The sequence below is a fragment of the Sciurus vulgaris genome (assembly GCF_902686455.1).
Source record: "Sciurus vulgaris genome assembly, chromosome: 2".
Lineage (NCBI taxonomy): Eukaryota > Metazoa > Chordata > Mammalia > Rodentia > Sciuridae > Sciurus > Sciurus vulgaris.
The window spans coordinates 187,467,192-187,490,475 of NC_136462.1; the positions used below are offsets into that span (position 1 = coordinate 187,467,192).

General features: G+C 46.2%; 1 protein-coding gene across 10 annotated transcripts in view; it reads right to left on the minus strand.

Annotated features, from left to right (window-relative positions):
- The window catches only part of PTPRT (protein tyrosine phosphatase receptor type T), a 1,026,485-nt gene that overhangs the window by 152,067 nt on the left and 851,134 nt on the right, over window positions 1–23,284 (minus strand). For 7 of the 10 annotated variants that reach the window (XM_079126897.1, XM_079126896.1, XM_079126893.1 and 4 more), the window contains exon 14: window positions 327–462. In XM_079126897.1, coding sequence (XP_078983023.1) covers window positions 327–462 — 136 coding nt within the window. Of the gene's footprint in view, window positions 1–326; window positions 463–20,747; window positions 20,805–23,284 lie in introns of all 10 variants that reach the window. The other 3 variants (XM_079126891.1, XM_079126899.1, XM_079126898.1) reach the window with 1 other exon arrangement.

Genomic DNA, 23,284 nt, shown 5'->3' on the forward strand with positions numbered 1-23,284 from the left:
CTGAGTGATTACAACAGAATAGTTAATTCCAAGAAGACTCATTTCGTGATACAGAGTCCAAAGGCACAACAAGGTGTTCTACCCATTGGAATCACTGGCCCCATGAGAAACTGGCCTTCTCAGGGCCACTTGTCAAGCAGGCAGAACACACTCTTCCAATAACAACACAAGGAGCCACAGCTGCCTCAAGTATTTCAGGACCTCAATAGTCATAAGATCCCTGCTGGACAGGCACCAAGAGAACAATGACCTGGCCACACAGGGCAGTCATATCAGTGGGGTCACCTAGGGTCAGCAGAGTCTTCAGGGCAGAGTCAGACACTCACCTCCTTTTGATTGTGAGCATCACGCCCAGCAGGATGATGATGAACATGAGGAGGCCAGCGATCACGCCCGCCATCTTCACCGTGTTGTCCACCTGCTTCTCTGGCTCCACGGTGTTAGAGTTCTGGGTGGAGGCGCCTTGGAGAGGAAAAGGGAAGGAGGAAGATGTTGTAAAAGCTCCATATGTGATCAGACAATATCATCATGACAACCGTTTGCACTTACAGAGAGCTAACTAGGTGCCAGGCACTGTGCTAGGAGCTTTGTACACCTTGTCCCATCAGACCCTTTTGAAGATGAAGAAACTGACAGGTTGAGACATTGAGATTCCCAAGATTCCATAACTGCTTTGTCAGAGCATTATTTTCCTCTGGTGAGCTCAAGAGAAAGATTTTGTTCCTTATACTGTTTTGTAACTGGGATCAAACTTTGGAACCACCATTTGGTTCTTGGGTTCACAGAATTATTCCTAACTCTGTTTTATTCTTTCTGATAAATGGTGAAAAGAACGGCTTTATGTTAAGGTAACACAATTAAAACCACTGGAATTTTAAAGATGAAAAGAGTTTTTGCTTTATTCCTTATGTGAAACAAATAACAGGGTAAAAATTTAGTACATTAAAGGGAAGTGCCTTGGGTTCATCCCAAGTTTTAGCATTTAAGCTAATGCTATGTTCTACTGAGTGACAATGTGTGGACTCAACCCCTGATAGAGGAAGGTGGGAAACTGGCTACTTACTGTACCCTTAGCCCTGGGCTGGGGAATTCATGGATCTAGCTTGGTCAAACACTCCCAATGGTAGATATTGGTTTTCTCATTTTATAGACAAGAAAACCAAGGGGCTTGCAGGAGGCCACTTGGTTGATGAAGTTAGGGCCAGAATTCCACAAGTTTAGTCTGCCAAGTTTAGGCCTCAATGGTCAGAAACCTCAAATTCAATGTTCAAGTCCCCATGTTCCTCAGACTCCATCTTCCTACAACAAGCATTTTGTTACGCCATAGCAAAATAAGCAACCAAAGAATGCCGAAGCCCAGCCTAAGCATGATACTAGGGATTGAAGGTAGCTTCCTGTTTCAGATATTCTGGAGAATGGTCCAGAGGTTACCAGCACCCTCAGTCAATGTTCTCCTACTGCCTTTATAGTCCCATTGGTGCCATGTTTGTGTGAGGCAGCTTAAAGTCCAGAGCATCTTTTCCTAAGCCATCCCTACTACTGTGCCACATCAATATCAGCTCATTCTTCATCAACCAGTATCACTTCTCTGGTTTCTCTTACCCCTGGGAGCGTTTCTCTCTCCCCTAAATTCTGATAATACTTTATAACATTTCGCACATACCTCACAATATCTCTTACCACAATGTAGTGATATTATTAGTTATTTGTTTCCACATCTGTCTCCTGCACCGGTCTGCAAGCTCCTCAGAGGCAAGATTATGCCTCGTTTATCTTTGTTTTCCCATGTTAGCAGAGAGCCTAACTCATAATAGGGGCTCCCTAAATGTTAGTAGTTTCTCAGTGTTTAGCTAAAGGGATGATGTTTCTGCCCACACACATTTGTTCTTATGGAATTAAATTGAGTTTTCTCCTTTTTTAGTCATGTGTTCACAGAGCTCAGCTGGGTCTTGAGTTTAGGGATGCTAATATTCTTAAGCTTTGGTTTTGGTTCCCCCAAACTTGCTTATGTTTAAGAACAGCCCTCCAGCATATTGATATACCTTTCCTTTGGCTTCAGAGTGTAGAGTGTTTCCTTTCTCACAATTTTCCCCATATTGCCATAACTTGGAAGAGTTCAGTTTACTAGTCACGTCCCCCTAGTAGTAATGGTTAAGTTCATGAATAGAGATTACAGCCTGCTCATCTAATGCCAGTGTCTAGGATGTGTCTCCCTCAGAATTGTTTAGCAGCTGACTATGGAGTGATATAAAGGTATGTGGATCAGATTTACTTGCTCATTTATTAATTCAATCAGGCATTATTTTGCTACCAAGCACCCATGTGCTGTGTGCCTAACCATGTGGTCCAAAAGGTCAGAGAACCTTCTTCTGGAAGCACTATTAGATGAGAATTTACTCTTCCTTTTCACTAACTAAAGGCAGTATCAGCTCATCAAATCCCGGGGCTGTCTGAGAAGGCTCTGGCAATCCACAGCCTACAGACTGTCTAGGGGACCTGGTCAACCACCTTCTCAGCAGGGCCAGTCTCACATTCCAGAGCAAGGGCTAGTTCTGAGCGGCTCCTTGGTAGTCTCCATTTCTCAGATTAGAAGCATGACTTCGAGGTATAGCTAATCCACCATGTACCAAGTTCAAAGGAGGTAGAGCACCCCAAATCACAAGTCCCTCAATACTGGAGTCTTTTTATTTGGATTTGGAGCAAAGGTTGGCTCTGGAGCACTTACTCATTGATATAACTATACTTTGCTTAGTGCCTACTACACTCCTGTTCTAGAGTCTGGGGGTTTAAGGCGAAGAGCCGCCTGTAGAGGATGTTCTTACTCTAGAAGCACTGATATCAGCTTGCATCTAGATTCATGTTTTATTCCTTCAGTAAATGATTACAAGCACCCACTGTATGCCAGGCATTTGGTGAGAAAAACAAGCATAGCACCTGTCCACAAAGGGTTGACAGTTAGTGGTGACTGGGGATAGTGGGATACAATGAATAAGCTAGAAATCAGCAACAGAAAACGTTCAAGTCTATTAAGGGTTTGAACAGAGAGGCACAAGATACTTGGAATGTGCATAGAAGGGAAATGAGTTCCTTCTGGGAGACAGTGTCCAGCAGGGTGATCTTCAAGGATATAACTAAGCAAAGGAAGAGAGAGAAGAGCACATGGGAGCAGCAGAGGAAAAAGTTTTGACCAAGATTATGTGGCAGGGCAAGGAATCTGGTACATTAAAAAATATATATAGTATAATAAGAGTAAGAAAATAAGGAGAACAGGCTCAGAGAAAATCTGGGAAGGGCATCAGGAACCAGTACACAAGGGACATTATAGGCCACCATGAAATTTTTTTGTTCTGTAGCCCAAGAAACACAGAGAGTCATTTTAGTGTTATTCATGGAGCAGTGATATGGTCAGATTTGTATTTCCAACAATCATTGCAGCTTCAAGGTGGAACCAAAGGGGAATGGAGAGATGAGTTCTGGGACCATTGCAGGCAGCCAGGTGGGAGAGAATAGTTGCTTAGACTCAAGCAATGGAAGTGGTGATATAATAAAAGACATAACTCCCTAAACATAGACAAAAATCCATTGATGGATAGGGTAAGGGAAATAAATAAAGGAGAAAGAACTATCCAGGAGATAGTCTGTAGTTTGCATAACAGTGTAGATGATGGTGTTATTTATGGGTTCTAGAAACAATGGATAAAGAATAGCTTTAGAAGGAAACTGTGTGTGTGGTTAAGGCAATTTAAGCCTGAGAGATACTCCAAAAATTAGATAGCTAAAAATGCAGGTTGAGAGCTCTGAAAAGAGATCTGATGTAAAAAACTGTGTGAGTCATATGTACATAGATGGTACTCAAAGCATGGGAGTTGATGAGGTCATCCAGGGAGGGAACAAAAAGGAAAAAGAGAAACAGTCTCAGAATAGAGAGTTGAGGGGCTGTAGTATTTGGTGAGAGGTAGAAGAAGATAAAGGTGCACAGGAAACATAGGGAGTGTGCATAGGGAAACACAGGAAGGAAGAAAACCTGGGAAAGTGTAGCATCCTAGAACCAAGAGAAGTGGGTTTCAAGAAGGAGGGAATGATCAGTGGTGCCAAATGCTGCTCCCAGGGTAGACTCAAGTTCCATGTCCAAAGAAAGGTCAAGATGTTGGTAAGTATTAGATTTCCCTTCTCCCCCACAATTGCAAGATGCTCCTAAACAGAATCACCTTCATCAGTGACCATTAAACCAAGAATGGACTCACAGAGAAGTATCCAAGGGAAATCGGGGAGTCCATCTGAAAAGCCAGAGCCCAGTGATTTAGCCCCATGGTTTAACAGGCCTTAGAGCTGAATGCACAGACACTAACAATGAGATTATTAGGAGGAGCCATGGTTGACTGGTCTGACCAGTCTGCAGATACAGGAATGTCAACACGCCCTGGGATGTGGAAAATCCAACTTTCACTTAAGCACTCTTTAAGGGAATTTTCTCCCATCTCTGGGGATGTGTGCCTCTGTTCATAAAGGAAGGCAACAGAGTGCAAAGGTGCTATACATATAGAGGAAATGGCTCTAAGATCAAAGGCCAGATTGCTTTCATGTGTGGCTCCTATATTTGAGAGAAAGGAGAGAGGAATCAACAGAGGTTGGATAGTTCAGCTCCCACAGCAGGAGGGGTGTCCACAAGGCTCACATCCTAAAGTGGCAGTGGAGTGGAGGGAACCCCGTGACTGGGGGTTAACGAGAAGCACACCAGGTGTGGTTAATGATGGGGCTTCCTGGCGAGGGAGTGTCTGCCAGCACAGAGTCCACGTAGAAGGCTATCTGACTGTGACCCAAAAATCCAAGGGAGGATTTTCAAAGAGGTAGAACTAGAAGCCCTTCACTGAGATGGTATCTGGATTACTTTTACCCTAAGCCACCCTTTTCATGAAAGTCTGGCTTAGCATCAGCCCCAGTCCCTAAAAGGACCTGTCTCTGACTCTGGTGACTTCTAACTATAAAGCAGCGACTGGGAATGTGAGAACTTGGAGAAGGGGAGGGATTTGGATGGAACTTCTTTCTCTGTCCTCCATAAGGCCTAGAAAAATCCAAGGAAATCAGAATTGGCAACTAGGTACCAGGTGATCATGGATCCCATTAGAGAAGCTTTACAGCTCTATCAAGTCCCTTGTGTGATGGGATCATCAAAAATAATCATTGAGCACAACTTGCCTGAGAGGAGAATATTGTCTCCAACATAAGGCTGTGGGGCTGAACTTATGCCCCAGCCAGCTGTGCCCTCTGAGCTCTGAGCACTCCAAATGCTGAGCTAGTCTGCTCAAGGCAGCAGTAGCTGCCTCCCACCCTCTACTCTTGCCTAAAGCTATAGTGGCTTAGGATCCTCTACCCTCCTAGCTCCAGCCCGGTCACTTTCACTGTGCTATCTACTCTTATGTATGGAAACCCAGTGCCCCAAGTCATGGCTCTTGCTTCCTTGGACGCTGCTTTTCTCCCTCTATCTTAGCTCTGCATATGGGCCAAGGCGCCATGTTTTGTCTCCCTCCTGCCTCCTCCCTTACCACCAAACAAGCTTGATTTTCCCTAGGGATTCCTGAGACCTAACAAGGGCAGGGCTTGTCTGCTTAGCTCTGCAGGGTGGTCTGTCAGACCACTCCTGTGAGTCCTGTTGAGTTGTGGACTCAAGTACTTACTGAAGATGGATCTCCAGAGTAAAGAGACTTGCCACTCAAAAAGTGGTCCAATGGCTGGGCATGGTGGCCCATGCCTGTAATTCCAGCAGCTCGCGAGGCTGAAGCAGGAGGATGGCAAGTTCGAAGCCAAGCCTCAGCAACTTAGTGAGGTCCCAAGCAACTCAGTGAGACCCTGTCTCTAAATAAAATGTAAACTAGGGCTGGAGATGTGGCTCAGTGGTCGAGTGCCCCTGAATTCAATCCTCATTAAAAAAAAAAGAAAAAGAAAAAAGTGGTCCAATGACCAGAATATCAGTGTTACCTAGGACCTTATTAAAATTACAGAATCTTGTGTTCTACCTCAGGCCTACTAAGTCAGCAGCTGTAGTTTAGCAAGGTCTCTGCGTGATTCAGGTGCCCATGAACTTTTAAAGTTCAAAGATCACTGACTTCGAAGGTACATGTGTCAGAATCAGGGTTTTTAGCATAGAAAAGGGAGATTCAGATGAGATCTAATTCTTGCCTGCAAGTAGCTAAAGGACCATTTTGAAAGATGGAGTAGATTTGGTCTTTTTAACTTGAAAGATCAGAGCAAATATCAATGGGTAAAAGTGACGGGGATAGATGAGGGACTAGCACAAGGAAATGTTTTAATGAGGAAGAGCTATCTGGCTAGGCTAAAGCCCAGAGTCATTCAATGCTGCATCCCGATACAGACAGAGCATGGAACATAGTTTCCAAGGCCCATCTTAAGGTCAACTCATTTTACCTGTTCCTCTGTCTCTGTATGTTATTATTTCCTTGCCTTTCTGGATGCTTAGCCAATCCATTAACATTTCACATTCTTGAGGCACAGATCTTCCTTCTCTGTCATTTGACATCATCTCCTCATCTCAACTTGCAGCCCTTAATTTCAGTGATGCCCATGCTCTTGGTGAGAAAAATCCTTCCTGTCATCTTTAGAGTGATGAGATTCTCATCCTCCCCATTGCCCTGCCCCTTCCCAGGTTACTCACTAAGGCAGGAAATGTGTCACCAACCATGAAAGGAGCTGTCTGGGGACTCGGTGTTCCCCCTTCCAAGCAGAAGGGACTATACAACTCCTCCAGTCTCTTCTGATGTTCAAATGCTCTGGTTCCATGACACCAGTCAAAAGCAATGAGTTTCAAACCAGAAGTGGGAGTATACATCCAGATGCCATTGGTGGCTGATTGTGTGATCTTGATCAAATCTATTAACCATGATGTGAATCAATAGCCTCATTTGTACAATAGGGCAGAAATGCCGAATTCACAGGGATTTTACTAAGGATCGAATGTAATAATGGAGGTGAAAGTGCTTGATAAACTCAAAGGTACTCTTTGCACTTGTGGCATAATGGTGACATGACCTTGGAATTGGGCTAAGTGTGTCTGTAAACTGTGGTTGCAGCGGCTGCGGTGACGGCTCCTTGCAACCCGCTGCCTGAGTGCATCCCAGTCTTTAGAATAAAGGCAGGCAAGGCCCCAGAGCAAAGCTCTTCACCCTGCTCATAGAGGCAAGGCCCGTATCAGGCTTACATCTGGATGACTTAATGGCAGCAATAACATAATTTGGCAACAAGGGATTAATGATTCATTCTCAAAGTACTCTCGCTGGCGACAGGCCCAATTTCATAGCTTTACTTCAGAGAATTTTCCTTGTAAAGATATAGAGCAAAAATAGAAGTCACAGATAAAGAACATCTAATTGCAATTGATAAAACCCAAGTAAATCCCAGTGGATGCATAACCCATGCTGGTGATCATTGCTGACGGTAAAGAAAGGAAGCTGGCTCTTGGCGATGCAATACCTAAAAGCAGCACTCTTGAACAAAACACAGTGGCCTCTCAGTCGTCCAAGGGCATATTATCCCCAATGTGGCTTATCGGAGGCAAATCTCACTGTGTTGGCAGTTTACCCCTGTCTACTTAATGACTCCTTTTGTTGAAAAGTTTCTCTGTCTTTACTTGGGCTTTGCATGTATCTGGCACCCAGTAGAGAAAACCTTTGAAACCCTGAATCTGTGCTTCTACCTCTATGCTAGCAAAGGTTTTAAACATCACAAATATCTCTGATTATCGGGTTTTGCCAAGACGAGACAACAGGAAAAAGATGAGAAAGCTGGGTAACTTTCTGGCTCTGCTGAAGTCAGGTATGCACGATACCTGCTTGATATTGCTAAAAAAGAATTCTCAGGGTGATGGGCTATTTTTAAGAGGGAATTAAAGTCCAAGAAAGGAAAGAAGTTGATAGGAAAGCATCTGGATACTTCATTAGATTCAAGCCTCTAGACTTTACAAATTGCATCTCAAAGCCTTGAAAGTATTTGTAATTGTGATCATGAACTACTTTGGCAGTCTTTGAGGACTGAAATTGTCGTGAACAGGAGGGGAGCAAGAAGCCTGGGGAGAAACAAATGCTGTTGCTGACTTTTTCTTAATGAAAAAAAAAATGTGCATTCCAGATATTTTATACTGTAAGTGTGATGTTAATACAAGGAAAAATATATATAAAATTATGAAATCAGATTTTTCCTCTTTAAGACTTATAAAAAAGAAAGAAAGGAAGGACTAATTCCTAGAAACCACATCTATCAGTAGCCAACCAGGGAATGGGAAATTACTCCACGCATTTAAACTGGGGCAACTTTGCTAGAGAACTGGCACACAGGGGTCAGAAGGTGATAGTAAGGCACCTGGAGAACAGCGATACCAGGAAGCTACCACCAACCCAGCCTGGAGGAACAGAAGAGGTGCTGGGGTCAGAGCCCACAGCGAAGGCAGAACTCCAACAGACACGTGGGGGCACTGGAGTGATGCGGTATATCTGGTTGCCACCAAAGAATGGGCTGAGACCAAGAGGGAGAGCACAACTCCCTGCCTCTTGCTCTACTAGCTCTAGTTTGCATTGACCAAATCCAGAAGCTGATTAGCACAGGGGTCACCTGAGTGTTCCAGTGGAACAAGGCAACAGTGAAGGACAGATGTGAGACCAGCTGGGCCCCCGGGCCAGCCTGGGCTTCCTCTGAAAAAGTAATGCTAGGCTCACCTCTTGGCCGCTTTTGAGAGGTGTCTGGACTTATAAATCAGGGAGAATGGCCAGCACTGTATCTCAATTTCAGCAAAGTCAAGGCCACAACAGAGAAATTCTGACTGGCTTTGTAGGACAGTTAGATGTTAAAGTGTTTTGTTTTTTCATAAGATGGTAACAGAAGGGTCAGGATACCTAATTCCATGTGAAACATTAATACAATTAACAATAAAGGGCACTCAGGGCTTTAATTACAACCAGGACTGCCATTTGGAGTATTTGACCTATAATACCTCTTTCAGTCCTCACTACAATGCTGACAGAGCAGGTTTTACCATTACACCCATTTCAGAGGCTTAAAGATAGCCTCTCAAAGGAGGCTCTGATTATTTTTCTTTTCTTTCTTCTTAGGCTCAAAGACACAAGGCAAGAGCAGCAAGTTGCTGTCAGTCTGGCACAAAATTCATTTAAACTACTATAATACTCTCTGGTAAATAAGGGAGAGATTGCTCAGCCCCCAAATCTGCTTGTCTTTCCTCAAATGTTTGGAAAAAAGAAGCAGACTAGCATTAAGAAGATCCAGAATCTTATCTTGACCAGCCAGCTAAAACCATCTTTGTAAGTATATCTTTCTGTCCCTGCTGGGTCTGCCACCTGCTGTCATCAGGCAGTCCTGCTTTATACCTGACTTTTCTTGAAGATTATCTCTCCTGGTGCCCTCCTCCAACCATATCAGATTCTAATATCTAAGGGATTGATGAACATGTCATGTGAATCTTGTTATATGGACCAAATTATACAGGCTTTGCTCCAATGATATTCAGACTTGACCTTTTTAACTTAAGTTCCTTCATTCTTTTCACTTTCCTTGTATATCAACCGCCATCTTCATGCCCTTAATACATGGACTTTAGTTTTATGATTAATCTCTGGGCTTTTTCTGTAACACCTTTCCTGATATTTAGCAACCAACGCATCATATATAATTCCACAGAGCGACAAGTTTTGCTCAAGTTTAGGTGACTGTTTTCTGCTTTATGTCTAATAGTTTTTTTGTGTGTCTAATTTTTAAAAATTGCTGACTACCTCCCCCACACCTCAGAATGGATCTGTTGATAATGGAGGACTTAAGAAGGATTATTCCATCATTATTTTAAGTGACATCACTGAGGATGTTTCTCAAGTAATAAATAAATTGCCTCAATTCATCATATGACAGTAATTGCTTTTAGCTAAGATTTAACTTGAAGTCAATGTCAAGTAACTGGAAAACACTACTGAGATACAGGTTTTTAAAAGATAGCTCTACCCGTGCTGTGGAAAATCATTTAATAAGTACTGAATGGAGTATAAAGCAGATACACATTTCTAAAATCCCACATTCCCTGTGTTACCCAGCCCGTCCTAAGAGGTTAGAATTGATTTCATCACAGCGTATACAAGTAAATCTGCTAAATATTGCTGACAGAAGGTGCCCTCGTTTTCAGTCTTAAATGGAGGTTAGCACCCTGTGAGATGGGAATCGCTTTGATTGATTGTTTGAAAGCACTTTGGCCACTCAAATAAATCGTTCCTCCAGCGCTGATTCTGCTTTGTCCCAAGCATCTCCCGAATCTGTGTTTCCAACTTTGTTTTCCACAATGAAATCTCTGTGTAGGTCAGATTCCAATTGGGTTGTGAAAGTCCCTACAAGATGATTCTATGAGACCTTATGGAGAATCTCTTCTGAGTGCAAGAAAATGCCTTTATTCTAAAATCCTTTTTCATCCATTCAAATTTTGTACCCCAGACTTAATTAAGAGCAGCCATGCCCAAATGATGCCAGCCACAGTCATTACTGATACATCCCTTGGACTGGGATTCCCTTGATACCTCCTGGTGATCTCCACCATTCTCTTGGACTTGGAGAGCTCTATGCTGTGAGCATCGCCAGGACCCAGCTGGGGTAGAGAGAGAATTCAGACACTGGCTGAAATAGGACCTTAGGCTAAGCTAGAGTTGGGTATAAGGTTGTCTAAGAAATGAAGACAAGGGTGCTCTTCATGGATTGGGATATGTGTCAGGCCAGTCAAGGTTAATAACCAGGATGTGATGAGGTAAGGGTCAAATCTGAAGCAGAGATCTCTAGTCTGTGACTTGGATGTAGGAATGGCCAGTCAGTCAGTCTGCCTCCATCTTGGAGGGGTCAAACGGTGTCTTGTGTTGTGGGTGGACTTTGAACAGAAACAAAATGTAGGGCATGGCCATGGACAAGTCAAGTGACCTCCAAACAGATGGTATCCATTACATTGCATTGCCTAGCCTGAGGATGCTTAGGTCATAGTGGGTACAGCAAGGTGCTGGGCATGAGAGGTAGTGAGGAGACAATCCTACTGTTATGGAGCTAGCCACTCAGTGGAAGAAGTGTGCAAATGGAAAATCAAAGCTCCAGGGGATGGGTGCTCATGCAGAGGAGCATTTATAAAGGGCATTCTGAACTCTGCTTAGGCAGAACTAGCCTACAAATTTGACTTCCACATGGGACGCATCAGGGCCTCCCTTAGATCACTCAGTGGCCTCCTCTCTCCCCTGCCCACCCTGTCTCTCTCTTGGTCTGGAGAAGGCGGCCTGCTGTGTGGATGAAGATGAAGAGGCCGAGTCAGCTCAGAGCCAACAGTGCTGGCTCCTGTTTGCAGAAATGTGTGCTTGAACCTGGTGCCTAGGGCCCAAAGCTGCTCAGCTGCTGCAGACAGGAGCACCCACGGTCGCAGTGGGGATTAAGGATTTAGTCTGAAGAGCAGATGCAAGAGAGAACACACACTCTTTAGGATGCCCTGCAGCAAAGTGATAGTGCCTTTAGACTTTCTCAGGCAGCCAGTATGGTATGAGAGAACACGTGGTCACGCTGAACTGATTATCATTCTTCCTGTGGAGTTCAGAGCAGGCCTGGAGCAAGGGGGGACAAGGGAAGACAGAGTACAAAAGCCAACCAGAGATGGTCTGCCAGTGATATAATTCCAGGATGTAAAGAGCAGGTGACCACAGCCTGGGCCGTGAGGTCAAGGCCAGGGCAAGACAGGATCAGCTGCAGATGCTAAGACTACTTTAACGGAGAAGGTGGAAACTGAACCAGAAAAGCAAGGATCAGAGCCATAGACTGGAGACCAGTCTGGGCTAATTGTAGAATACAGCAAATTAGGGAAGCCCAGAGGAGAGAAGGTGTTACGGGTTGGATATGAGGTGTGCTCCAAAAGCTCACGTGTAAGACAGTGCAAGAAAATTTAGAGGTGAGATGATTAGGTTAGGAAAGCCTTCACCTAATCGGTGCAGTAATCCACTTGAATGGATTAACTGAGCAGTAACTGTAGCCAGGCAGGGTGTGGTTGGAGGAAACAGTCACTGGGGGGCGTGCCTTTGGGGTATGTATGTGGTCTCCAGAGAGCGGAGCGCTCTACTTCCCGGTGGCCATGTACTGAGCTGCTTTCTTCTTCCACATCCTTCCAACGTGATGCTCTGCCTCACCTTGAGGTCCAGAACAAGGATGCTGGCCATCTACTGAGACCTCTAAAACCATGAGTGCCAAATAAACAAACTTTTCCTCTTCTAAAACTGTTCTTGTCAAGTGTTTTGGTCACAGAGGACTAAAGCAGAGGGGATGGGCCAAATAGACTCTCGGACGTGGGTGCGTGACCGCGGTCTTGAGGGCTAACCGCCATAGAGGGATAGCACTTGAGGCTTGACCACTGATCACTTCCATGTGCTCAGGCTTATAGTGTTTCCGAGTGTCTCAGCATCCTAGGACTGTGGCTATAAATCAACACAACCTGGGTGACTTAAAACAACAGAAATTATTTCCACAGTTCTGGAGGCTGGAAGTCCTAAACCCAGGTTTGGGCAGGGTCATGCTCCCTCTGAGACTCTGGGTGGAGACCCTGCTCACCTCTTCCCAGCTCTGGCTGTAGTGCAATCCCAGCATTCTTTGCCCTGTAGATGTATCACTCCAGTCTCTGCCTTGGTTATCACAGGGAATTCTTCCTGTGTGTCTCTGTCCTCACATGATGTTTTCCTCTTCTTGTTAGAACAACAGTCATATTGGATTGGGGTCCACCTTTCTGACTTGGTCTTAACTAATTATATTTGCAAAGACCCTCTTTCTTAATACCGTCACACTCACAGGTACTGGAGATTACAACTTCAACCTTTCTCTACAGGGGACAGGATTCCATCCATAACACCAGTTTAAGCCGAATCATGACGATCTAAGCAGCTCCCAACAGGAGGGAGCTCTTGGCATTTCACTAAGTAAAATGCAAACACTTATGGAGTCAAGGCCCAGGGGACAGCACACCGGAAGAGGAATGAGACTCCTGCCTGGTCATGGACTGAAGAGCAATGAACCTTCTGGAAGGAGAGTGTGTCCTGGCTTCCTGTCTGAACTGCACAGCAGGGTGCACTGGGGGCCAAGGCTTCCCAGGACTCTCACTCAGAAACAAAATTCATTCTTTTAAACAACTCCAGGCAAATTGATACCTCCCTCGAGGGATGACTGTATTATCAAACCTAAAGAAGCAGGAAGTGGGAGGAGAGTCAAAGATCTGCCCAGCTGGGGCTGCTTAGTCCAAATCACACTTCTGCAGCCGGCAGCCTGCAGCAAGTTGCAGAGTGCCTGGGAAGGAGAGAGAGGTGCCCAAGGGAGCAAGGGATCAACAGGCAGGATTAGCGCAGGTGTGAGCAGGATCAGAGAGAGCAGCCAGGAAACGCGCAGCACGGAATTCAGATTAGCGCAACTAACCCAAGCCAGGGGAACAGAACCATCAGCGAGTGTGGCTTCGATTGTTGAGATTCCAGCCAAATCCACCATGAACATGTTTCCTTTTTCCTAGCCTTTGTCCCATGGCTTTTGAAAGCCGGAACATTGATTCACTGCGTTTTGTACTAAAAGCTGATCTATCCCTCCTCCCCAAAGGAGGGGCGGAAAAGCCACTCTGCTGTCAGTGGGAGATGATGAGGTTAGAAGAGGGAGGGGGCCTGGAGCAGCTGCAGTGGCTGGAACTGGTCACACGGGTACGCTCTGGGTCTGTCACCACGAATCCTGCCCGTGGCTAGTCTGTCTCCTGTGCAAGCACCATGAGGGGCTGGGTCAGGTATCGGGCTCAGCAGGAACAGTGCCAGCAGGTTGGGAGGAACCCTATTAAAGGGCTCTGGAGAATTGGACTCCAGGAAACTGGGCAGGTGGGGCATGTGCAAAATAGTGGGTTGAAAACCAGTGCTCAGTGATTTATAATCAGCCTGACAAAATGGTAAAGTTCCGTAGGGTGAACCATCCCAGGAGGGAGGCAGAGGAGGAGCAGGGTGTACGCCGTACCTGCCACCAGCTCCCTCAGTGTGAACCGTCTGCCCATTTATCAGATAGTTCAGGAACGAGGTCCAGTGAATGAGCCCTACGTGTGTGCTGGGCACAGGGAAAGAGCTGGTAGTATCCAGCTCTAAGACAAGATGCTAATACTGTGAATATGTACCAAGTTCAAGAGCCACCCTTGCTCAGGGCTGGAGGCAGGGTCCTCTGTTTGACTGACCACCCAGTTGATCATCTCCTCCAGTTGCATTCTTGGATAGTGGGCGTCAGGGAAAGTTTTGCAGGGATCTCTGAGGGTGAATAAGTAGATCATGAAACAGGAGTCTCCCAGCACAAGGAGGTATAGATGTGAAAGGGCAGGTAAGGCTTCCCTAATCAGCATGAATGGGACCCGGGATGCAAAGGAGGAAGTAAAGTTGGAGAGAAGGGGAAAGGACAAGAATTCGAATGTGAAGGGCCTTTGATTCAGGCCAGTTACCCCAAAGCACAAGAGGAGCTTTGGAAGCACCTGAACCTGGATTCCTCTGCCTTCTGGAGAGTACACATTGGAAGGGGAGTAATGTGAAGACAGGGAGGCCAGTTAGAAAGCCGTGACACTAATCCATGCAACAATTTGTGAGTCTCACACGTAAGTAGTAGCAGCCAGGAAGAAGGGAGAGATCCAACAGGGATCTAAGGTGGGTCAGATGAGATGGCCAATTAGATATTACAAATGGGGAGAGAGAGAAGGAGAGGCTGACGCTGGGTTTCTGAATCTGAATTTAATGGCAATTTGGAGGACGACTGTAGGTTGATTTCTCCTTGGTGTAAGGAGAATATCCCAGGAGAGCAAAAGGTGCCTCGAGAGCCACAGTCATGGATGCTCCCCGAGGAGACGCTTGCTTTGTAGGAAGCATAAACACCCATGAGCTTCAGTTCACCCCACAGGGGATGTGACGTCCCTCCGCTGCACTGAGTCCGTTGATTCCACTGGCAGATGGATTAGCAACAGAAAATGGCGGTCGGGATGATGTACTGCAGCCCTGTGTCTGTCAGTCTTTGAACGTCTGTTGTAAGACGACAGTGTTCTGGACTCCTCCCCTGCTCTGTGGAGTCAGCCCGGTAGCCACACAACAAACCAATAGGAAAGCTGAGGACAGTCCTCTCTAGTGGACAGGCTGCTCCTGAATTTCACTGCTTCCCTGACCTCCAGCTGGGGACTGCAGAAGCCCAGATCAGAGTGTCAGGGACTGTAGCCTCTGCCACCTTAGCTCTCACTCCTTCTCCTGGCTCCATCATGCCTTGGGTATCACGGAAGCTGAGTTTTCTAGGCTGCTGTGTCCTCTCTGGCCTTATATCCCCGTTCCCTAGTGAGTCCTGATTCCTGAATTCTGTGTGGCCCTTTGGGTTTCCCAGGCCTGAGGTCCTGACGGGCTCTCACCTATCATCCCCATCCCTCACACTCTGCCAGGGACCATAGTTCTGGCCCCAGCTGCCTGCCTGAATCTCACCACTGGTCAGCTTGTCTGCCCGCCCCCTCCCTGGACTTAGTTTCCTCATCTGTAAGATGGGTTTAGGGTCATAATAATGACAGCATGTGTCTAAGATAACAGAGGGTATCATCTCATTTGTCCTCTCAACAACTGATCATTATCGGTAGTCCCATTTAGCACATTAGGATAGGGGGCTACTGTGTGGCTTAAGGTCTCATGGTTAGTAAGTTCCATGGCCTCTGAGACACAGTCCTAAGCCCCTTTACTATAGCATTTCCAGCATGTGGCTCATTAATAGGCGCCTATTAATATTGGCTATGGACAGAGAGCAAGGTGGATAAGATTACAAACTGGATAAAGAGACACAGGCTTGAATTCTGACTGCATTATTTCCAAGTTGTATGATTTTTAATCATCTGACCTGTTTCCTTTACAGTAAAATGAGAATATTGGCCTGCTTGGTAAGGTGGCAGCAAACTTCAATGAGTTAAAGTGACACCCTCAGCCCCTTCCAGGGCATGCAGGAAACATGGAACACATTTTGTCCTGATCATCTTGTCGGACTTCCTGATGCCACTGTCCCCCAGAGCAGCCACCTCTCTCCGGCCAGCCTGGCAGGCTGATTGCCCCATAGCCGGGCTCCTCCAGTTCCTCGCAAGCATCGTCCCAGCATGGCAGGTGCTCAGGTCCAGGTCGAGCTCCTCCAGCTCCTGCTCTCCCACCATCCATTAACTCCCACCAGAGGCACGAGTTCCCTGGGAGGGCCATGCAGGCCCTGGCTGTCCAAGTCTGCAGGGTCCAGGCAGAGACCCCAGGGAGGCTGCTGTGCTGTTTCTTTCATCTTCCCTCCACCTATGCAGCCTTCTCCTGGGGGCTTGGGCCTAGGATTATTAACACTGGGAAGGTCCCCGTTGGGGCATTTGCAAAGCATTTTCAGGAAACCTATTATGGCCTGAATCTCGTCACTACAACCAGGCCTCAACTTAAATTGACGGAAAAAATCAAACTATGGAGTTTTGACATGAGATGCACAGGAAGGAAAGGAACAGTAAGGGGAGCTGGCCTAGCACCTTCTTAAACCCAGAGCTGGACGAGGATGGCATTCTTCCTTTCATGGGCTGCTGCCACGATGCGACAGAGCCAAGCTAGGATGCATCTTTAATGTGTCACAGATGAGAAAGCTGAGACTTAGAAAGGCCAAGTGATTTGCTCAAAGTCCCCGTTTTAAGGAACAGAGGTGGGTTCTATGTGGTTCCATGTGGCTTTCTCCCAAAGCCCTTCTCCTTGTGGGTCCTGGACGTGGACAAGGCAGTGAGTCCAGACGTACCCCTGGAAAAGCCCTTGAGTGCACCACTCTGGCCTGCAGATCGGACACTACCCGTCTCCTACTGCGTCCAGAGACAGGCCTGACCGAGCTACAGGAGGGATCTGGGAAGAGGCCTTCTTCCTGCAGTGGTGGCCGAGGACAGACTGAGTCGGCCCAGGTGAAATGTCAGTTAACTAGTCACTTGTCCCCTGCAGTGGCAAGTGAGTCCATCACAGAAAAATGCCCAGTCCCGCCTAGAAGGGGCTTGTGCCTAATTTTTGTAACAGAAGGCTCCCTGGCCTCTATCCTGTAGAGGCCTGCTGTCCCCACCCCACTGTGACAAACAAACCAGCTCCAGACGTTGACAAAGGTCTCTTGGGGGGCAAAATGGAACAAAGGGCACAGAACACTTGCAGAGGCTTGGTTCTGTGCAGGCACTGTCCTGCTCACCAACTGGGGACCAGGAGAACGCAGACGGTCTCTTCAGTAAAGTGAGAATATTTTAAAATGAGAATCCTAGGTCGGTACACCCAACACCCAGCAGTTGGATTTTCAAACTTATTTTGGTTAATTTGAATTTAAAAACAGAAGTTATGAAAAGTATGTTTACTCATGACATACCATTTTTCCTCTTTTGGGATTATAGTTCATTTGAACCATTAAAATTTAGCATCTAAATCGAGACATGCTCTAAATTTAGATTCAGATAAGATTTCAAAAAAAGGTAGGAAAAAGGATGTAAAATATTGGTTACCTATTAAAATGATCATATTCTGGATATATCAGGTTAAATGAATTATGTTCTTAAAATTAATTTCAGTTAGCCACGGTGGTATGTGTCTGTTCCCAGAACTTGGGAGGCTGAGGCAGGAGGACTACAAGTTTAAAGTCAGCCTCAGCAATTTAGTGAGGCCCTAAGCAACTCAGTGAGACCCTGTCTCAAAATAAAATATTCAAAGGGTTGGGGATGTGGCTCAGTGGTAAAGTGCTCCTGGGTTCAATCCCTGGTACCAAAAAAAAAAAAAAAAAAAAAAAAATTAATTTCACCTTTTTCTTTTCACTTTTTAAACGTGATTTTTAATACCAAAAAAATTAATTTCACCCTTTTCTTTTCACTTTTTTAATGTGACTTTTAATGCCAAAAAAATTAATTTCACATTTTTCTTTTCACTTTTGTAATGTGACTTTTAAAATTAAAAATTACACACACAGTGCAACTTCTACTGATCAGTGCCACTCTGAAAGTTTTCAACAGGAAATGATTTTATTCCCCAGGGGACAGCTGAGAATGAAAGTAGACATACCTAGAGGCAATAATGGAGGGTGATGTGCTGGTCGGCCTCCAGTGGGTAGAGGCCAGAGACACTGCTCTGCCTCCTGCAGTCACAGGACAGCTTGCCAGAGTGAAGGAGTATCCAGCCCCAGCGGTCGACAGGACTGAGAAACCTTGCTCCCAAGCATGAATTCCCTGAAGGAAAGCGGCTGATTCAGGGCGACCTGAAGCACTAGCTGGAGTTCGCTTGACAATGACTAAAGACTAGAGCTGTAATCATGCTTACTTCTCATGATTAACTCTGGCCCTGGGCATTATTATTAACCCCTTCTCCAGGGGAAGAGAATATTGTCCAGAGAAGAGAAACAACTTACCCAGGATCACCAGACCGGAAGATGGCAGAGCTGAGGACCCAACTCCCCCTCCACTCAACTCACCCCCGACAGCCAGCCCATCCCTGCGACACCATGGGGCTGTGCAGGACTCCAGGCTGCAGCTGCTGTGGAAAGGGCTGCCTGTGCGTACAGTCCCATCTCCCCATCACTCAGACCCGGACAGTTATTATTTACATCAGCCATTATTGCTACCCAGGGACTGATGTTAACAAAAACACCCTCTGCAAGGGACAGCCTGCTCAAAGAGAAAGACTCGCTGGCACCTCACCCATCAAATGAAGCTGAGAAACAGGTGGAAATAAATGGAACGCAATGAAATAAACCTGTCAGAGGAGGAGCATTCAGACACCTGGGAAGGCAAGAGGTAAGAACAAATGTGCCTGATATGGGATTGGTTCTGTTTAAAGAAAACATTATCTGGCTGCTCAGCTGGAATAGAACCCAGAGAACAATGGCCCGGCGGAAACGGAGCTGCTCATACACGCTCTGGAGAAGCCTTGTTTCTCTATGAATTAGGTGTGGGCACAGTGCAAGAGAGACTTCTCTCTCGTTATCCATTGTCTGCGATTCCCGCCTCCCTCGGGAAAGGGCGAGGCTGGGGACTGGCATCTGGAGACCGGCTGGGTGCTGCTATTACTCTAGGGCACTTTCTAGGGTCATCAAACTTAATTCTAATGTGATTCTTTGAAGTGTGATGACTAGCGTTCCAGGTGAGATAAAGCTGTGCGACTTGCTGAAGGTCGTGTAAGCAGGCGTGGCTGAGATGGGACTCGCAAGGCACTGTCAATGGCACCTTGGGCTTTGGTGGCTCCCAGCAGCACAGAGGCAGGGATGATACTGAACGGCAGGGGTGCCTCTGAGGCCTCTACTGCCGGGTGTACTCGCTCTCCAGCTGCCGTGGCGAAGTACATAGGCAAAGAAGGGAGCCACTTCTCCTGGAAGTGATGCACCTCCAGGGAACCCACCATCAATGGCTGATCGGCATCATGGTATAGATGCCACCCTCTTGCCTCAAAGAAGGACCAACTCTACAAAACAAGTCACACTCCAGAGACCCCCGTGGGCTCAGACTGATGCAGGTCTCCAGATCCATCCATAGCTTTGTTCCCTGCCCTACTTCATCTCCTTCCCTTTCTTTCCTCTGAGAATACTCCTTCTTGAATAATCTGTACAGTCATCCCCAAGGCAGGTCATGCCCAGGGAACTCAGGCTAAGATGTGCACAAACTCATGTGTTTGGGTTTGGGAAAGGGGGTGGGCTCTAAAGATCCTGGATGGCCTGACTCATATCCTCAAATGCTCACTGAATCCTCTTCCTCAGTCAGGTTAATAGAGAGGATGCCATTTTCTGGGCAAGGACTTTGAGAGAGGCAACACTTAAAGGTTTGAGATTGCCAAGAAACTTCCATTTTAAGAAACATCTCAGCAGATGGTCCTTCATCTCCAGGGTATCACAGGGCATCATGGAGGCCACGAATCTGTGCCCTCAATGGGTTCTGCATCCATTCAAGAATGGTGCGTATTTATGCAAATGAAGAAAGGAACTGGTAGGGACAGGAAAAATACCCTACCCTAGTCTGGACATGCCTATTCCAGCTCCTTTGCCATTTGTGATCTTGTGAAGTCTTAGAATGCAACTTCAGAGGACTGCACCCATGTGTAGTCTTAGTTAGTGTCCCCTAAGAGATAGGTGGTATTATTCCTACTTAACGGATAGGAACAGGAGGGCTGATCACACTGAAGGGCCAGTGGTAATCTGAGATCATGGCCAGATCTATTCATTTCCTAACCACAGACTTGTTAGGTCAATTCATTCACAGTGTCAGACCCCATTGTCATTTCCCCTGGGAAGCACTCCCTTAGCTCAGGCGTGTTGGTCTTGAGTCCTGTGCACTCTGCTTCTTAGTCTTACTCACAGTTGCATAAATATCTGTAGAGTTTTGCCCAATGCCCGTTTGCCCTCCTAGAGAGACTTTGAACTCCTCTTCTGTGCTTACTACTATACTCCTCAGTCCCTTGAACAATGCCTGGCACATAGTAGGTGCTCACTAAGCATTAGTAGAATGGATGAATACATGGACACAGGGATGCATGAGTGGGTAGGTGGGTGTGTGGTTGGATTGATGACTGGGTGGCTGGGTGGGTGGACGGGAGGGTGGGGTGAAGGGACTGCCAGTTCCTGTCTGGTGCACCTGGCCTGGAGGACCCACTGAATCTGGGCCACTCCCAATCCCCTCCCACCCGCCCAGCTCTGGTGATCACCTGTGGTAAGGAGGCAGAGTGGAGTCCCCGGGGTCACCTGGGCGCTGCCCATTGGTGCTGACCACAAGGAAGCCAATCCCCAGGCAGCATGCAGAAAAGGAGAGAAAGAAACATACATGAAAACGTAAGGCACGATGAACGGAACCGCGGCCCTCGTGGCTCCGAAGAGCTCCCACTGAACAGCAAAAGAACATTGTGATCTAACAAAACAAGGGCCTGAAGTAGATTTTTAAAAATGAAACAAGCATAAGGGTCACCATTTATCAAGTACCTGTGACATGCCATGTACCCTGCCAGGTGTCTCAGGTACAGTGTTTCTGAGACTTAGGACCCCAGAAAGGTCAGAAGGGCTATCAATGCACATGCCAGTTTTCCCATCAAACTTCCTCTCCCTGTCTTCCCTTTCTCCATCAGTGGTGCCACCACCCACAGAGATTTGGTCTAAAGACGTGGGGGTCGCCCTTCCCTTTCCTTTCTTCTGACACTTGCTTGGACTCAGTCACCAGGTAGTAACTCTACTCCAGAAAGGCTCTTGAAGGTGCCCCCTGCTCTTGAGTTCCATTCCCACTCAGTTCAGGCCACCTCATGTTTTGCTTGGATCGTGTTTCCCTTGCATCAGCTTCTTATCTGGTCTTCCAGCCTCCAGTCTTGCTCTCCTCCACCTCTTCCTCACCCCTGGGTTGAAATGCATCAGGCCCCCACTGTCCTCAGGGTAAACCTCAAAGCCCTCAACCCGCCTCTCAGGTGCTCAGAGGTGAGATCTCTGCCCTCCCTTCCTGGCTCATCTCTCACCAGTGCTACCACCATACTCTCTGCCTGCCCCACACAAAATAAAAAACTTGCCATAACCAGCAGTCCCCTGCCTTCTTGTCTGTAGGCCAAACCTAGGCCAGTCAGTTTGTCTGGAATGCATGCCTTCCTGTTTCTCCACCTGGCTGACGACTCTTCATCCTTCAGGTGTTGGTTTGGAACCCCTTCGTAGGGAGTTTTTAGTGACTCACAGATTTAGGATGGCAGCCCTCCATCCTCAACTAAACCCTGATGTTCCCTTCTCATTGCAGTGACCTCCCCATATCATAAGTGGATGCCATCTCCTTAATTCTGTAGTCTCTGCTGTGTCTTACCAACACGGTATGTTCCTGTGTTTTGCATTATACCCGGCACATAGTAGGTACTCCATGAGTATTTATTGGATAAATGAAAGAATGAATGAAGAAATGGTGAATTAGATAATTTATATAACTTATTCAAGGTCACAGAACTAGTAACTGTCAAAGACTGTATTCAAACCCTGGTTTGCCTGGTTTGGATGTTCCCACCATTCCAAATCTACCCCTCGCCTCTAAATAAAGTGATTCAGAAGCATGGGGCGTGTCCTGTACTTGGTCAAAAACTAGAAGGTTCTTTCCTGCAACAAAACTGCAGAAGATGCTTAGGCAAAATGCAGAGAGATGGGGCATCCTAGATCAAGTGATGAGTGGAAATACATCATTTCAAAACTAACACAAATGGCGAGTTTGATTGACAATCCTGAAGTCTATAAAATTTTGTGACTAGTAAACAGTAGTCATAACATTCCTCCCTTAAATTTATGAGGAGCTTTGCCCTTTCCAAACATATTCTATGTCAGGGGTCATCACACTATGGCTCATGAGCCACATCCAGTGCCCACTGTCTGTTTTCTGTGTGGATACAAGCTAAGAACATTTTTTACATTTTTCAATGGTTGAAAAAAAAATAATAATATTTTGTGACATATAAAAATTATGTAAAATTCAAATTTCAGTATCCATAAGCAAAGTTTTATTGCAACACAGCTGCACTCTTATGCATTATCTGATTGCTTCTGTGCTTCAGTGATAAAGCTGATAGGTATGACAAAGACCATCAGCCTGCAAAGTAGAAAATATTTACTCTCTGGTCTTTTACAGGAAGGTTTGCTAACCCCTGTTCTAAGTGGCTATTTTTATTAATGTTTTTCTGCCCCTAATTTGTCGAGGCAGGCAAGACAAGGACTATCGGCCTCACATGTCAAAAAAAGAAATCAAAGGCTTGAGAAAAGAAGCCACTCAAATATTTTGACCCACTGTCCTCTCTTTCTGCAACCTTGTCTGCCTCAGTCCATCTTCTCCTGCACATTGTCTAAACTGCAACCTGAGTGTCCTTTCTGAAAACAGTCTGCTGAAGTACCACCAGGAGGATGCCCACTGTCTTGGGACAAGGTTTGCATGTGTACTACAGGGCTCTCCAGAGCCCTGGTGACCTGGAGGTTCACCCCACTGCAGCTGCTCCTCTGACTGCTCCTACCCTTATCTGGTGATCCTGGGAGACCAGTGTCCTGTCTGCCTCATCCCATTCAAGCTCGGATCCATGATCTCTTGTCTCCAGGTATTTGCCTCCCAGGCTTCAAAGACCTTCCAGCCTCATTCTCTAACCTTGTTCAATGTGGATGATTTTCATTCTTTCAAAACTTGCCTTAGCATCTACACACTTTGAGAAAGCATGTGCTAAGTTGATTTACACGCCCCTTCTCCATG